The 17200-nt window shown below is 36.1% G+C and overlaps 1 protein-coding gene and 1 long non-coding RNA gene across 2 annotated transcripts in view; one reads left to right on the forward strand and one right to left on the reverse strand.

Moving 5' to 3' along the window:
• LOC127655808 (regulation of nuclear pre-mRNA domain-containing protein 2-like) overlaps positions 1-13070 on the reverse strand; it is a 35628-nt gene extending 22558 nt beyond the window's left edge. Inside the window, 1 exon segment of the mRNA XM_052143794.1 lies at positions 12834-13070. Coding sequence (XP_051999754.1) covers positions 12834-13035 — 202 coding nt within the window. The 5' untranslated portion in view covers positions 13036-13070.
• LOC127655810 (uncharacterized) lies at positions 12254-15353 on the forward strand. Its single transcript, XR_007972090.1, has 3 exons — positions 12254-12291; positions 13971-14118; positions 14195-15353. It is a non-coding gene; the product is annotated as an uncharacterized LOC127655810 (long non-coding RNA).
• Positions 15354-17200: the final 1847 nt, after the last annotated feature.

Here is a 17200-nt window from a genome sequence, read left to right on the forward strand (position 1 = left end):
ATGTATTTATTAGTTGCTGAGTTTTTTCAGCAGTTTTGCAACGATGGACGAGGAACACACACACACACACACACACACACACAAACACACACACACACACACAGTTACAACATTCGCTATGCACTATAAGGAAACAACACACAAACAAACATGTCTGTTGGCAGTGTCCGTCAACAGTCGAGGGCAGGGCCTGTATAAAGTGACATCACTTTGTACAGAATCTGCGAACGATTTGTTCTGAGACAGTTCTTATGATTAATGGGGATTTAAAAAAAAGGACTGGGTGGATTTTTATCATTATATGGTGGTTGTGTACACTCTCTGCCAACACACATTTATGTTCAAACATCATGTAAAAGTGAATTTTGCACAACAGGTCCCCTTTAAGACATTGCAGATAACTTCATGTAGAAGTAATTTAAATGATGACAAAATGAAATTTCCCTTACTGCAAATTGATAGTTATTATTTATTTATTTTGCATTTAGTGAACAAGCAAATTCACATCGCCTAAACAAAACAGTGTTACTGAGAATAATTAAGACAGCTGTTGAGAGAACTAAAAAGTCAAGGGAACATGATGCAATAAGATTGTAAAATGTGGAGCAACAAGTCCAATCCACGGTGGCTCCACCTCACAATTTACAGGACATGAAGGATCTGCTGCTAATGTCTTAGTGCCAGATATCCCCCAACAAATCAGGGAAGCTTTCACAAACACACAACACAAACACAAAACACAAACCCCCCAACCAACCAGATCTGTCACCAAGACATATGTACTGCTGCTGCTCCGAAGAGCCATGTGCACAGAGTGAATGCTAGCTAGGTGTGCCTAGGCAGCAGGCTAAATGGCGTAACACTAATTAACTACATTTCTATTTGTGCCTCGACCTGCTTAGCTGAATAGCTTAAAAGCTAGTGACCTAAATCATAATGTGTACTTGAGCAAGGAAAGCCTAAATATTTTTTTAACTTGTGACTTAAACTATGTGTGGATTTATTTAATCCAATGACCTAAAATAGTGATATGTTCCAGCCAGATTTGGCTAAAGCTTACCTTATTAAAACAAGCTTCTATGTGTCATGACCAAAGCAGACCTGAGCAAATATTTTTTAATCATATGAATTGATGCATTTACCCACCCTAAAGGGATCATGAAAACGAATGAAACCCATTCACGCAGCACAAAACTGTGCAGTCATGAACTAAAACAACAGCTTACAGAGAAATTACAAATAAAAGCAAGCTGGTTGCAAAATCAAGTATAAAGAAACTAACAAAACAGTTTGCTGCTAGATCATATCAAATCAAATCTTGCTCCTGAACACAAAAACGCAAGTTGCTAAGAACATGACTTAAAACAAGAGCTGAAAGAACATTATTTAGGCCTAGATCATAAAGTTTTCTGCAAAATTGTGTAGATTAAAAGACTGGGCATAAGAGGTTACAGCAATACTGAATTAAAAGGAAAGCTGCTGCAAAATGGCAAGAACTGGTAGTGTACAGTAGTCATGATTGTAGAGTAATCATGGATTAAATACAAGCTTGCACTAGTATCATAAGGAATAATATACAGAGCTTGCTGTGTATCGATAAATACACAAAAAGCTGGCTAATGAATCTTAAATTAAAAACTTACCAAAAAGGACAGCTGTAAAATTATATGTTAGTTAAGAGCTTGCAGTGAAATTAAGAAATTAGATAATAAATCTTGCTGCAAAATAATAAATTTAAAAACAAGGTCTTGCTGCTTAAACATGTAAGAGCTTGTGGTGGCATCATAAATTACAAACATGAGAGTTTACATTAAAATGGTATAGTTTACATTAAAATGGTATAGATTTTGAAAAGAGAAACCAGCTTACCTGCAAAATTGAGCCATTTAAATAAAACAAGTAGAGACGCAAGATGATTGGCTACCCGATAAGTCAGAGAACCAATCAGCTTACGCCATGCAAGCCAAATGGCTTAATATGTTATCTGTTAGCCAATCTGCTCACTCACATGGGACAAGTCAAAGAACCTATCGGCGATGTGCGTCACAGTGTTGCATGTCTGAACGTTTCTATATTAGCGTAAATGTTTTCTGCTCTCACAATGTTTGTACAAAAGAAACGCAGTGCTTTGTTTACGGGTGTATACATCTCATAGATGTGTGCAAACTTTATATATGCAAATGGTCCTCAGTTACATATTTTACTATTTTTAGTGTATGGACTATATGTTAAAAGCTAGACTTCCATAGAAGTCAATGAGCTTAAAATGTATGTTTATGCATTTTGCAGACACTTTTATCCAAAATGCACTTATTACAGGGACAATCCCCCCGGAGCAACCTGGAGTTAAGTGCCTTGCTCAAGGACACAATGGTGGTGGCTGTGGGGATCGAACCTTCTGCTTACCAGTTCTGTGCTTTAGACCACTCCGCCGCTACCACCGCCATTAAAATATCACTTTTTATCTGTTTCTCACATTCAAAGCCAGCCGTTGGATTCCCCTCCATTGTAAATATTCATATATTTATTATGTGTAGACTTAGCTCTGCTGTATGGTGTTAACTCACTTCATTAACAGTGTTCAGAGAATATACAGTTTAAGTCATAAGTTTACGTACACTTAGGTTGATGTCATTAAAAAAAGTTAACCAGATTTCATATTAGCGAACTATAGGTGGTCGTTTAGGACATCTACTTTGAGCACAACATGAGCAAAATTTCTAACAATTGTTTACAGACAGATTGTTTCACATTTAATTGCAGTGGGTCAGTTTACATACACTAAGTTAACTGTGCCTTTAAGCAACTTGGAAAATTCCAGAAAATTATGTCTAGCTTCTGTTAGGTGTACTGAATTGGAGGTGCACCTTTGGATGTATTTTAAGGCCTACCTTCAAACTCAGTGCCTCTGCTTGACATCATGGGAAAATCTAAAGACATCAGCCATGACCTCAGAAAAAAAAGTGGTGGACCTCCACAAGTCTAGTTCAACCATGGGAGCAATTTCCAAATGCCTGAAGGTACCACGTTAATCTGTTCAAACAATTGTACGCAAGTATAAACACCATGGGACCACACAGCCATCATACCGCTCAGGAAGGAGACGCATTCTCTTTCCTAGAGATGAACGTTGTTTGGTGTGTAAAGTGCAAATCAATCCCAGAACAACAGCAAAGGACCTTGTGAAGATGCTGGATGAAACAGCTAGACATGTATCTATATCCACAGTAATCAAGTCCTATATCGACATAACCTGAAAGGCTGCTCAGCAAGGAAGAAGCCAATGATCCAAATCTGCCATAAAAAAGCTAGACAACAGTTTTGCAAATTACACAGACAAAAGTGCACATGGGGACAAAGACTTTTTGGAGAAATGTCCTCTGGTCTGATGACAAGAGACAAAATGTACAAAAATGTAAATGTTTGGTCTGTGGAGTGGTGGTGGCGTAGTGGGCTAAGGCACTGAGCTGGTAAGCAGAATGTTGATGTTTGAACCCCACAGCCACCACCATTGTGTCCTTGAGTAAGGCACTTAACTCCAGGTTGCTCTGGGGGGATTGTGAATAAGTGCACTGTAAGTCACTTTGGATAAAAGCTTCTGCCAAATGCATAAATGTAAATGTATAATGACCATCGTTATGTTTGGAGGAAAAAAGGTGAGGCTTGCAAGCCAAAGAACACCATCCCGACCGTGACCCAACTGCTTTGCTGCAGAATATTTGTGGGAAGAAGCATGTGCGAACAAGGAGGCCTTCAAACCTGACACAGTTACACCAGTTCTGTCTGGAGGAATGGGCCAAATTCTAGCAACTTATTGTGAGAAGCTTCTGGAAGGCTACCCAAAGGTTTGACCAATGTTAAACAATTTAAAGGCAATGCTACCAAATACTAACAAAGTGTATGTAAACTTCTGACCCACTGGGAATGTGATGAAAGAAATAAAAGGTGAAATAAATAATTCTCTCTACTAGTATAATATTTCACATTCTTAAAATAAAGTGTTCCTAAAAGACCTAAGACAAGGAATGTTTTCTACGATTAAATATAAAGAATTGTGGAAGAATGGGTTTAAATGTATTTGGCTAAGGTTTATGTAAACTTCCGACTTAATAAAATTGTTAAACAGGCTTCATGTGTAATACTGTAATTCCTTTTCTATTGTCATTTTACACATTCATAGAATATCATCTTCATAAATCAAAACGGGCCCCAAGTTGCTCTTTATTCATATTCTCTGGCTTCTCTTCATAGCGGTCTTCGCTGATACTACTGCATTTACAATACGGCAATTTCATATTTAAACACATATTACACAGAAGGAAAGGCTTCTCATTACCATGGTTAAGTCTGTGTGCTAGTCTTAAATAATAGTAATAATAATAATAAATTAATGTATTTATGAAAAATAAATACTAGCTGAAACACATATCAAATGATTATTTCAAATGAAACTATAACATTTTGTCAAAATATAACAGTTACTTTTACTCATGTAAAATCCTGAAACAAATTGGTAAAGGTGATGGTGTGTACTTATTCATATTTTTAACTATTTAGTTTAAGGGGCCACATCAGGCTTTAAGTAGTGCATGTGGGGGCACATTGTATTACTTTTGAGATACAATGTTCTGCATTGATTTGGTTTTTGTATCTTTTAAACCCAGAAATAGTTGTGTACTCAATTTTCTGAAGTGTATCTGTGATTAAATGGGACTATTCTGCAACTGCCTAAAGTATTATATTGCTCTACAAAGGGAGATACTTTTCTATCAGCAATTAAAAAACGGAATAAAGGCGGAGATTATACATTTATTTTACCATCTCTATTTCCCTGTTAATTTATTATTCAATTTAAACATCTCTACATCAGGGGTCTGTTTTAATAAAAAAAAAAAAAAATTTATAGAACTTTTCAGATTTGTTGCAAAGCTGCCGAATTAACTTTTTTTTTTTCTAAAACTTTCCACCTTTACATGCTAAAAGGGTCATGATGCGGGTCTCCTGGATGGTTTTGCATGTCAATGATAACCCCTCCATGTGTCAGTGATGCCGAGATCTACTTCTATATTTAATTTAATCACTGAGAAGGTTTACCTGCAAAATTAGTAGCACCAAATATCACAAGCAGCCTCAAGAGTTGACACAGAGTAGCCGTATAACACTTTTCCTTGAGCAGAATATTGCACTACAGATCGCCATGTTTGATCAAAGGGGAAAGCGAGAGACAGAAAAAGCGCACTCATGTGCATGGTTGCCAGATTGCACAAAACAAGTCTAACATTAGATGGAATATTTCCAATTTGCGCAAGTATTAATCTCAAAATGGGGGTGTTGCGTCTCCTATCTGGCAACCATGAGACGTGTTAGGTCCCAATGCAAGTTGTGGCAAAAAATGCTTTTACGATAAATGAGCCGCGGGCCGTAAATTACCCATGTCTGCTTTAGCTGTTTGCGAGATTATCATTAAATCTGCCTTGGCAGTCCTAAATAGTTGATCACTTGGGCGGCCGCTGAAATATCTTCAATGGGAGAACCATGGCATTGTTCTTTCCCTGCTGTCCACGACCCAGTCCTAATAGACCAGTTGAGAAACACTGCTTTAAGTCACACACACACACACTCATGTCAGACCCCCTCGCCTTGCTTCACTCTGACATTTTCTCCACTGCACGTGTGTCTCACAAGTTGACACGCCTGACAGGCAGACGAGGAAAGGAGATGCGCATTTTTTTATCAATACCGTAGATAAGCAAATGTACATGGTATGATAACAGTCAATTTTCAAACCGTGGTATACCGTAAAACCGGTATACCCCTGCAACCCAATTACATACACACCAATATGCTGATTACTCCCAAAATGTATCTTATTTAAAAAAATCTGACAAAGCAAAAAAACTGTGTTTACATGAGATTCGAATTAATTGTGTCATTCTCTGCATTCTCGTTAAACTGTGAAGAGACATGCGCTCAACAAATGCGCACATTGTATAACCAGTGAGAACACTGGCAAAGGAGTTTACATTCCACACGAAATTGGCAAAAATCTACCTGTGTCGTTTATTCTTACGTGGTTTATGAATTTACACTGATAAAGGAATGCTTTATGTACGTATTGTGTTTACATGTCCATGCACATTGTCGGCTTATTAAGCATAACCTGTGAAAGATAGTACATGTAAACACGCTCAATAGTAGGGATGTTGTGATTATACAGTTTCACTGTTAACTGCAAGACCATTTTTTATTTACGCATGGCAAAAAAATAAAAAAATAAAAAAAAATTAAATTATACACACTGTATAATATAAATATATAATATAAAAGAGGGTGGTTAGAGCTGCTGTTACTATGGTAATGGATGGTGTCCATATGTATGGAGTTGTGTATATATGTTATATTTTGAGTGTGCAATATCATATTTTGGGAGCACAAAATTGTTCTGTGTGTGCAAAATTATACTTCTAAGTTTAAAAGATAAAATCTTGCATTCTCAAAGTATTTTGCATCTGCATGAACTTAAGCAATGTATCTTCTTGCAAAGATGAATTCATTTTGAGCAAACAAAAATATATTTTGCACTTGAATAAAGTGTAAAATATAGAAATGAAAATATAGAAACATTTGCACAGAAATGTACGTAACTCCACTGTTTTTTGTGTGGGCAAGACCTCACTCACTCACTCACTCACTCACTCACTCACACTCACTCACTCACTCACTCACTCACTCTGCGTGTGCTCAGAGCTTTGACTGCTTGTTTGCTCAACAAGTTTACAGAATTATAATGTGCCAGAATTTCAGCCAATCAGAGATGAGGTGGTACATTTTGATTGGCTGGCCAGAACACAGATCATACTGCTAATAAAAACAAGAAGAGGAGAAGAGGACAGTTTGTTTACAAGAAAGGAAATTCATAACATACTATGAGCACATGAGAGCAGCTGTTTATTTGACTTCACTGTTTTTATTGAACCTTAACGAAATATGTTTCTTTAATAAACATGTTATTTTGTCCTCTCCTATTTTTTCGACTGCCTTATAAATATTATGAATATTATAAATATTGCCCAAATTCTGTTCTTGATAATAAATGAGAAAAGCTGTTCATGTTTGCATTTCAAAGCTGTTTGGTATCTTGTAGAGTTCAGATCGCTGTTTTTATGAAGTTTATGTGTTGTACCACAACCCTTCTGGCAAAACTGAGAAGAAATGAAAGAAAAGAAAAAGAGGATAAATATGTCTCCTGTCATATTTTGGGGTCAATTAAATGCACAGTTTATTAAACATCAATTGTTTGAGACTACAAAAAGTAAAAGAAATAGAAAGAAATCCTTCGCATTGCATGATCCCAGACTACTATAGTTTGAAAAAGTACATTACAGTAAGTTAAGACTTACAGAATTCCTGGTATGTCTATAATCCATGGGGTAAATATATTTTGTAATGATAACTGTAAACAGTAAATAAAGTGTGTACTGAACTTTCAGCATTTTGCCTGTTGGCTCTTCTGCAATATTTACACTGAGTTGTTCATGGTTGCTGTAGCTACCTCAACTAACCAATCGCAGAGCACTTGTAAGCAGCTTCTAATAGACATTCCTGACATAGGAGGCGGGACTTGTTGGAATATGGTTGGAAAAGTAAACAAGCAGTCTAAATTTCCGAGCGCACACAGAGGGCATTCGAGGAGAGAGAACGAGTAAGATCTTGCACACTCAAAAATGTTATTAATCTTTTTAAGAATATACATTGCTTTACTAAACTGAGTTCAAGCAAAAACAAAATAACGTATTGAGCGTTCAAAATATCATCTTTTGTGCGCAAAACATTTTTGTGCGCTTAAAATATCATCTTAAACATGCAAAATAACTTTTTTGCGCTCAAAATATCAACTTAAGCACACAGAACATTTGTGCGCCCAAAATATTTTCCACACTCCAAATACAATTTTGCACGCTCAGAATTTTGGCACATACATAACTCCACACACACGATGCTTGGCCAGGTTTCGTGGACTGAACAGCAAACTTTCAATTCACATAAAACTGGAGCTACACACTAACTCCTAAATATAACAGAGGAATTTGTTCTACGAGACTCATATCCACCAAAAAACTACTTAAATCGTCTGTTTGGGAGCATTTGAATGACAGAGTTACTGAAGTTGACAAATGTAAAACATGCAGAGAGAAGTACACATACTACAAATGGGACAGTATGTGCCACTAGTTGTCCAACAACAAACTAGCGCGTTTAATATTTTTAGCTGTGGCACTTTTAAAGGGATGAATTGAGAGATGCAACTTTTTGGACATGCTGATCTGATGTCCAATGTACCTATTGACTATCAGATAGGTACATTTTCAGAAGTCGTCCCTTACAAAAAGAAATCTGGCAAACTGGCTGAAAATTTGCCACTCATTATTTTGTATTTTTTGTATCAAAAGTTGTATTAGTTAATGCACATTAATGCACTATGAACTAACATGAACTAACAATGAACAATTGTTAGTTCATATCTTTATTAACTAACATTACAATTAATAAATGCTTTTAAAATATATTGTTCATGATAGCTAATAAATTAACTAATGTTACAGAAATTAAACCTTTTTAATTAAGTGTTAACAAAAATTACATTAAAATTACTTTAATTGTGAATTGCTTACATTTATTTGTATTGAAAACAGTAATTAATAATTTTGTTGCCAATATCAAAAGGTCATTGTGACATACTGGCAACCAAAAACCATGAGAGCATCACACACAGCAGAGATACTTTCACATATATCCATTACAAGCTCTAAACTGCTCCAGTGGGAATCATTTATATCTATGATTTGTTTACTGTCTTTACTGTCCTCTGCTGGGCTAATTTTTAGTCCAACTCCATCCCCGATGGATCATTATGAATTTTAATTAAACATTTAAGTTTTACAAGTAAAGGAACTGTTTTGCAAGTCCTGAAAGTAATAATAATAATAAAAAATTCAAACTTAACTTTTCATGATTCATGCTTTGTTAAACGTTTTGCGAGTATAGAATCGTGAATTCAGTACCGTAAAATGAACAAAATCCGCATACGTCATTGAGGCGGCATCTTTTGTCTTTATTTTATTTTTGTATCTATTGTCAATGCCTTTTATGTATATGCACTTACATTTATACAATTGTTAACCTTTTTTGCATTCCCAATAAATTTTTTTAATAAAAATTAAACGAGACAGCCTCGATGATGTATGCGGCCGACAAATGTGACCTCTGGAGGATGCATCTTTCCAAACGAGACGCAGCCGGAGAATCTCAAAGGCTTTTCTTCATGTGAAATAAGGGATTGCGGGGTTTAATCGGAGAGCCTTGTAGTAAAGTGTGAAGGTGAAATTGGAAATAAATATTTTTTAATTGCATACTTTAATGTAATAATATAAATATAATAGCTATTTTGGTTGGCTGGGTTCCAACAAAACAAACAGTGTAAATTCAAAATGAACCAAGACTAAAGTTGACCAAAAAGAGAGACAGATATTGAGTTCTTTCAAATATTTTGATATTTAAAATATACATTTTTAAGTCATTCATATGGTTTTAAAGCCTTAAATAAAATAATGTAAAATGTTAAATATGAATAAATGACTTTAAGGTTTATGAAGTACACATAAACCTATGACAAAAGCATGATAATTTGTATGACAATTCATAATCATTCATAGTCATAATCATGAAAGCCTTAAAACAGACAATTACTCTTAATAATCACAATTATTTGTTAGACAATTAATCGTCAGCCAAATTTCACAATCGTTACAGCCATACATAATACAAAACTACAAAATTGTTTGCATTGGTTTTATATGTCGCTGTGTTATTGCACCAATGGCCTATCTTTTCTTATAGATGTCATGCTTCTTTTGCATTTGAAAATTATCAGAGGCGAATTTGCGGCAAGTTTGCCATGAACTCTCAATTTTCATTAAGGGATCACTTGGGTTATGATGTTTCCTGCTGCATGTTCAGAAGCAGAATTAATATTGCAAATGACATTACTGACAAAAATTTATAAGTTGTTTTTTGATTCTATAAACAACGAGAAATATGCATCATGGGAATAATTAAACAATTCTACATAAAACATATTGTTGACGAAAATATGATAAGAATAAAACAACACCGCAAGATATTACCAATGCACAAACAATATTTTAGAAAAATACAAATCTTGATTGAAAAATGATCCAGTCATAGTATTTCAGTACATAGTACACTGATAAACTGACGCACTTTGTTGGTTAATCACCTTTTATCAAACACATACATCCTATATAGGACTGCAGGATATTGGGGAAAAAAATGACATTGCGATATTAAGTTGTTCTGCAATATATATTGCGATATGAAAAAATACTGGATATTTTTACCAGATGACTTGAATAGCTTGAATATTTGAGAAGAATTAATTATTCTAGAACGATTGGGGTGATTTTGAAGGGAACTGCAGCTTCATGAAAAAAAAAATATAAAATAAAAAGAAACTGAACATTACTTTTTACGTTTGACTTATTTTGGGTAGATTATTTTATTATAATAACTAATACACTGTTGAATTCACCATGGTTCCATTGTATTTATTTAATACTCTTCTATTAATTCAGGCTAAAGTCAATGATCTAACATGTTATGATATCAATAAGGATTGTTGCTTATTTGTATGGTGTCTAGAAGGGTGGCTTCTCTCTGTAATCCAACCAGGTTAAAACTGAGCATTACACTAAGGAGGAAGTTTCATTATCACAATAGGGAATTAATGTGAATGACAAAATAAGTCACTTATAATTTTATTACAATACAAATTATATTACAAACCTCTTTTTTTGAAGATAGAAAAGTAAACAAAAAACATATTTTAATTTAAACCATTTGAAAGATAAAAAAAGAGCAGCTATACACCAACCCAGAGTGGTTTACAAAAATACAACATAAAATAAAATGTTTATAAAACAAATAACTTATAATAGTTGCGTGATGGTATTACATACCACTTGTCAAGCGACCGGATCATGGTTACCAAAGAGGGTTTTAAAAACGTGTTAATTGGTAGTAGAGGTCGACCGATATTGGTTTTTTCAGGCCGATGCCGATCTTTTGAAATCCGGGTCGGCCGATGGCCGATTAATGCTGCCGATTTATTTTGGCTGCTATTTGGCCGATATGTTCTTGTTTTTAACCTCTTATTTGAACCTTTTATTTGAAAGATAAAATGTAACACAAATAATTACTTAAGATAGACAAAATTTCTCAACAAATACATTTATTGAACACTTGACACTTAAATTAAAAATGTATAATGTAAAAACATATTTCATAAATAATGTATAACAAATATATTAAATAAACAAAGCAGGTGTTACGAACTGCTCTGAGACACAAAGGTTGAGATCCAAATGCAGCTTTAATTAAGGGGCAATCCAGACACGTAATCCAATATTCAGAGCATCCAAGAGAAGCACAGGCATAACTAGGGATGGGTATCGTTAAGGTTTTAATGGTATTACTATCTTACCGATACTGCTTATCGATCCGGTACTTTAACAGTATTCTTAACGGTTCTTTTTGTTATATATATATATATTACACAAAGATAAACGTTATATAGGCACAGTGATTTAATTTCAGGAAGGTCTACTAACATTACTGTTCAGGTGTGGTCTAAAAAGACATCTAATAAAGTAATAAATTGTAAAATAACACTGCATCGTTTATCATAGATAGATTAATGCTTATTAATGCAGAAGTTATTCATTCAAGAGCTGTAAGTGATTTTCTCTTTGCCTTTTGTTGTTTGATTCGCAGTAATGACTCAGCTTGCGCTCAATGCAAACGTTTGTAATGCAAAAGACCATGCGTCCAATTAATCAGAAAGTTCTGGTAAAATCTTGCTTATCCATTAATGTATCCACATGTGACAAAATCCCAGTACTGACAGTTAAAGATGTCCAGATCAAGATATCATATTTTTATATTTAGTATTTGCTGGAGCACTTGATTTGTTCATGAAGAATGAAAATGTATCAAAACACAAAGATTTGTTGACATTATCTGCACATAACCCAATTAATATTCATGACTTTTGCCACTTATTGGCATCAAACAACCAACCAACGCCCCAAAAACTGTCAAAACAGTTACACCCTTGCAACGCCCCAGCAACCATATATCATGTCATGTTCTTGAAGAAAATCCAAACTTCAGTGAATGAAAAGAAAGTAGTAGGAACTCAAGGAGACTGCAGAGGTAAAGATCTTCTTACACCAACACCTAGGCTAAAACAGTGAGCTAAAGGATATTGGCAAGATCAACTGATCACCAGTCTCACACAACACATTCCATTCAAAATCACACTGTTATATCTCATCACAATATAACACACACACACACACACACACACACACACACACACACACACACACTGACCAACAGCTGTTTATTTCTGTTGGGGGTCGTGCATCTGTTCCTCTATTGAACGCACTGAACTATTTCACCATATCTGCTCGTGCGCAATGCTGTTCAACTCTCTTAAAAGCAGTTAAATTCTCTTAAACTTTAAGTTTTAAATGGCCAGGCCTGCAGCATAATCCAGCACTGTGCTTGGCTCTAAAATCAACATTCTGAAGCGCGAGACAACATTCATATCAGTGTGCACGGGAGACATATTAACATGAACATTTCCAAAACGTTATGCATTGAAAGACAAACTTCATATGTAATCAGGGCAAAATGTGAAATCAGACCCATAGGTTTGTGTGTGTTTTGGTTTAGCAATATTAGCAACTCACATTTCTTCAGCCACTTCATCCAGTAGCGCACGATTAGACTGTGATGTTTCTTATTCTCGATGCACCACGAGGATAATCCCTGTATGGACTCCATCGTGTTGGTAACTCCTTGAAAACGGCGGTCCAGCGATGATTCCAAAGCGGCCGATGAGCCGCGGCCACCGCTGTGACCACTACTGGCCGCTCCGGGTCCAGCCGCCATCTTTCTTTCACTGTCCCAGCAGCTTCGCACTCGAGGATTTGAATCACACAACATCAGCAGAGGGCGCTCCGCACAGATTGTTTTCCATATACCGCCATCTTTTTCAACATTTATTTATATATTTATTGTGAAATTAGTGTTGTAGTTAGCATGTTAAAGGAATATTCCGGCATTAATGCAAACGTTAAGATCAGTTGACAGCATTTGTTGATTTCCACAAAACATTACCGGCTCATCCCTCCATTTTCTTAAAAAGCAAAACAGCAAAAAACAAATGACTGTAACAGAGAGGCACTTACAATGGAAAACTTTTGATTTTATGAAAGCACTTGCATTCATTATTTTCTTAAAATGTGTGTATTATTTTAGCCGTAATGTGGTTATACCCTTGTGTTGTGTTTGTTTGTCCAGACACCTTTTCTGTTCCCAGTCAAAATGACCAGCCCACTAAGATTGTTAATAAATCTCTCACCTTACATATATTATTCCACCTATACACAATTATCTATTGCACTCACTGAGCATTTTATTAGTTACACTATGGTCCTAATAAAGTACCTGACGTGGTGTTCTGCTGTTGTAGCACATCCGCCTCAAGGTTCGACGTGTTGTGTATTCTGAGAAGCTATTCTACTCACTATAATTGTATAGAGTGGTTATCTGAGTTACCGTAGACTTTCTGTCAGCTCGAACCAGTCTGGCCATTCTCCATTGACCTCTCTCATCAACCATTTTTTACCTGATCTGCAGAACTGCCACTAATGATGTTTTTTTGTTTCTGGCACCATTTTGAGTAAACTCTAGAGACTGTTGTGGCCCCATCAGTATCACAATGTCTGTATAGAGACACAAAGGTATTTAGTAAATGTTAGCAAATTTTAAACAAGACAATTCCTAAAAATACTGAATCTAAACCAATTGAGTTTCTCCTCCAGTCTCTGTGTCATGTGATGGGAAGAAGTATGCTGGCTGCACTGTGCAGCTCAATACAAGAACGGTACTCTGGTTCCAAGGCCAGTTACGTGCAGAAAACGTTAAGCCTGCAGGAATAGTGCATTTGAGTCCTGAAGAACAACATCGACTGTGAGTTTCTGAAATTGTGTTAGTTTAACATGACATTAATAAGCATGTTTAACTAATATCTCTCTAATTCTACCAGCTATCAGAGATCTCCGTGGAGTGCCATATAAAGATCTCAGACCAGTTCTGGAGAGATGCAACACAGAGCAGCTGTCACATTGAGCAGTTTAATCAAGTATGGTTACAAGATGTCACACGGACACAAGACACTTTGACCATGAATCTCACACCAGTCGTTCATTGTGTATATTGTTCATCGGAAAGAATCCACAGTAGACTTTCTGTCAGTTTGGACCAGATGGGATAACCTTAATTGCCCTCACGCACAGATGAGCTTTGGGCTCCCAACACCCTGTCGCCGGTTTGTGTTTTGTCCCTCCTTGGATCACTATCTGTAGGTACTCACCACTGCTGACTGGGAGCACCCTTGCCGTTTCAGAGATGCTCTGACCCACTTGTCGGGCCATAACAATTTGGCCCTTAAGTTGTAAAAGTCACTCAGGTCTTTACTCTGCCTATTTCTCCTGAATTCAACACGTTGACTACAAGAACCGATTGTTCGCTTAACATCTACACAGAACTTGACATGTGGCCTTGTTAGGAGATGATCAGTGTTATTTGCTTCATCTTTGAGTGGTCATAATGTTTTGGTTCATCAGTGTATTATGCAATGCATAAGTAAACTAAAATGTTTAATTGTCCAATTTGCCATAGACAGAAGTTAAGTGTGTCCACCAGCACAGCTTCTCCCCCTGCTAAGTTAGTGAGGCTACATTAACCACTTACAGTAAACTCTCAACTAACTACCCGCTGTTCTTTAGGAAGATCAGTTATTAAGATTTAGAAAAGCTTATAGATTGAATTATTTCATGGTGACGTCCACAGGAAACCCAGTGATGTTGGTCAGTGTTTGTACAGAAGTCCCTCTGTGTCCACCAATCTTCCCACTGCTCCCAGTGCTGGTGTTCATCTGGCCACAAATAAGCCATGTGTCAAAAGTGAGTCCAAGAAGAATATTATTGCACTTGTGTTGCTGTTATACGTTTGGTTAGAGGTAAACCCTTAACATAGGCTATGATATCCAGAATTTGCATTTTTCCATATAGAAATCTGAATTGCTTGTTATTGGTTGGAAAGAAACATGCTCATTGTGTTTTCAAACACTTTTATGTTTTTTAGAATTGGCCCCACTGATGGCTAAATCCATCAGATTATATGAAAGCTGATATGGCAGATGGTAGAAGGTCTGACCTTGGGAAAGGACGCTGGTTTAAGCATCCGTTCATTAAAATAAATAAATAAATATATATATATATATATATATATATATATATATATATATATATATATATATATATATATATATATATTCTGTCTTATGTGTTATTTTGTGCATCTTCTCTGCTGTCATTACATTGTATTATATCAGCATTATATCAGCCTTTGGCTGCTGTGTTCTCTAGATATCAGTATCGGCCATTACAAACTTGTTTCGACCACTATGTAAACTTCTTATTAAAATAACTTCAAGTATATTCAAGGGGTGCCTTCACATGTGTCTATTGCCAAATGTTTACACGCCATGGCGTATAACACTAAAATAAATGGGCCACCTGCTATAAAAGCATGTTGCTGTTTTTTTTTTTCTTCAATTTTGTGTTCATTTACATAGACATATTATCACTGCATACTTGTACTTACATATAATTGTACCGTTTGTTACTTAAATGTCTTACTTTGCATATACATGTTATCAGAGGCACCTGCAGGATCTCATTTCTGGGTATGCAGAGAAACCTGACTAAGTAAAGAAGTGTACCCTTTTTGTCTAGGGGCTCCAGGGGCATGCACCCCTGTGAGATTTGTTTTGCGAAAACAACACCTAAGTGTTAATTTCTGGTGACTTTGAGAAAAGCACTTTTATATCTTCTTCAGTATGTGTATAGACATTCATGTAACTATTTGCTACTAAGCATTTCTAAAATACTTGCTCACATGACATAGCACTAGTTAAAGTTTCTCAGAGTAACCTCTCAACTGATTGTAGATTAATATCCACTTCATCCAGCACTCTGTTTGTTCTCTGTGTTTTAAATGATCCCAAAATCATTACCCAACCTTTGTTGTTCCCCATGTGAATTTCTCTCTTCTGTGCAGCACAAAAGGAGATGATAGGCAGAATGTCACTCTAAGTCACCATTCGCTTTCACTGCATCTTTATTTTCTCCATACAATGAACGTGAACACTGAAACTAACATTCTGCATAACATCTCCCTTTGAGTCAAATGCACTGAACATGTTAACAGATGAAATCCTAAAAGTGGGACCTTGTTGCTAAATCAGTTATAATGTTTACTGAAAGATAATATGGGAATTAAAGATAGATAATGAAAATATATTTTGAATATTATGCATGTATATTACAAGTATTATTATTATTATGTATATGATTACCGGTACATATGGACTAAATTACATTATTTAACTTTACTAATTCACAAAGGCAGAGAAAATACCTGTATAGCCTACATCTGATGATGGAGATGAAGGACGTGACAGGGATGTGTTTAGCAGGGTGATGAATTCAGTTTTAAGTGTTTTTCTTCACTCTAGTTGAGGTTTAAGATGCCATTATTTGATGAATATAAAACAGAAATGTAATGTCTCTCTTTGGCATAGGCCCCATCTGGCGGTCCGAGGGAGTTGTACACAGAACCGTCATATCCTGCTGGAAATAGGAGGCAGGGGCGAGGAGCCTACCCCCGTGCGGAACGGGGCTCAACTGGTGGTGGTGGGGTGGTGGAGGTTGGCGTGTTAGCACACTGAAACAGCAATGTGATTGTGAGCAGACTTATAAAGCAACGGCTTGTATGCGATTGGCTAGGAATTACCCAGCTAATGGTGTGATGATGAACAGCTGCTAGTCTTCCCGCTAGAACTATGCTGCGCTTACATTTCTGTTAGCATTACACACAAAGCATTTTTTCCTGCCAAAGGTGCTGCTTTATAAAGGTGTGCCACGATGTGACGAGACAAAACTAGATCGCTCCATTAGCTGGGTTTCCATCTAAATGTAACACAGTT

Source organism: Xyrauchen texanus, chromosome 15 (genome assembly GCF_025860055.1).
Source record: "Xyrauchen texanus isolate HMW12.3.18 chromosome 15, RBS_HiC_50CHRs, whole genome shotgun sequence".
NCBI lineage: Eukaryota > Metazoa > Chordata > Actinopteri > Cypriniformes > Catostomidae > Xyrauchen > Xyrauchen texanus.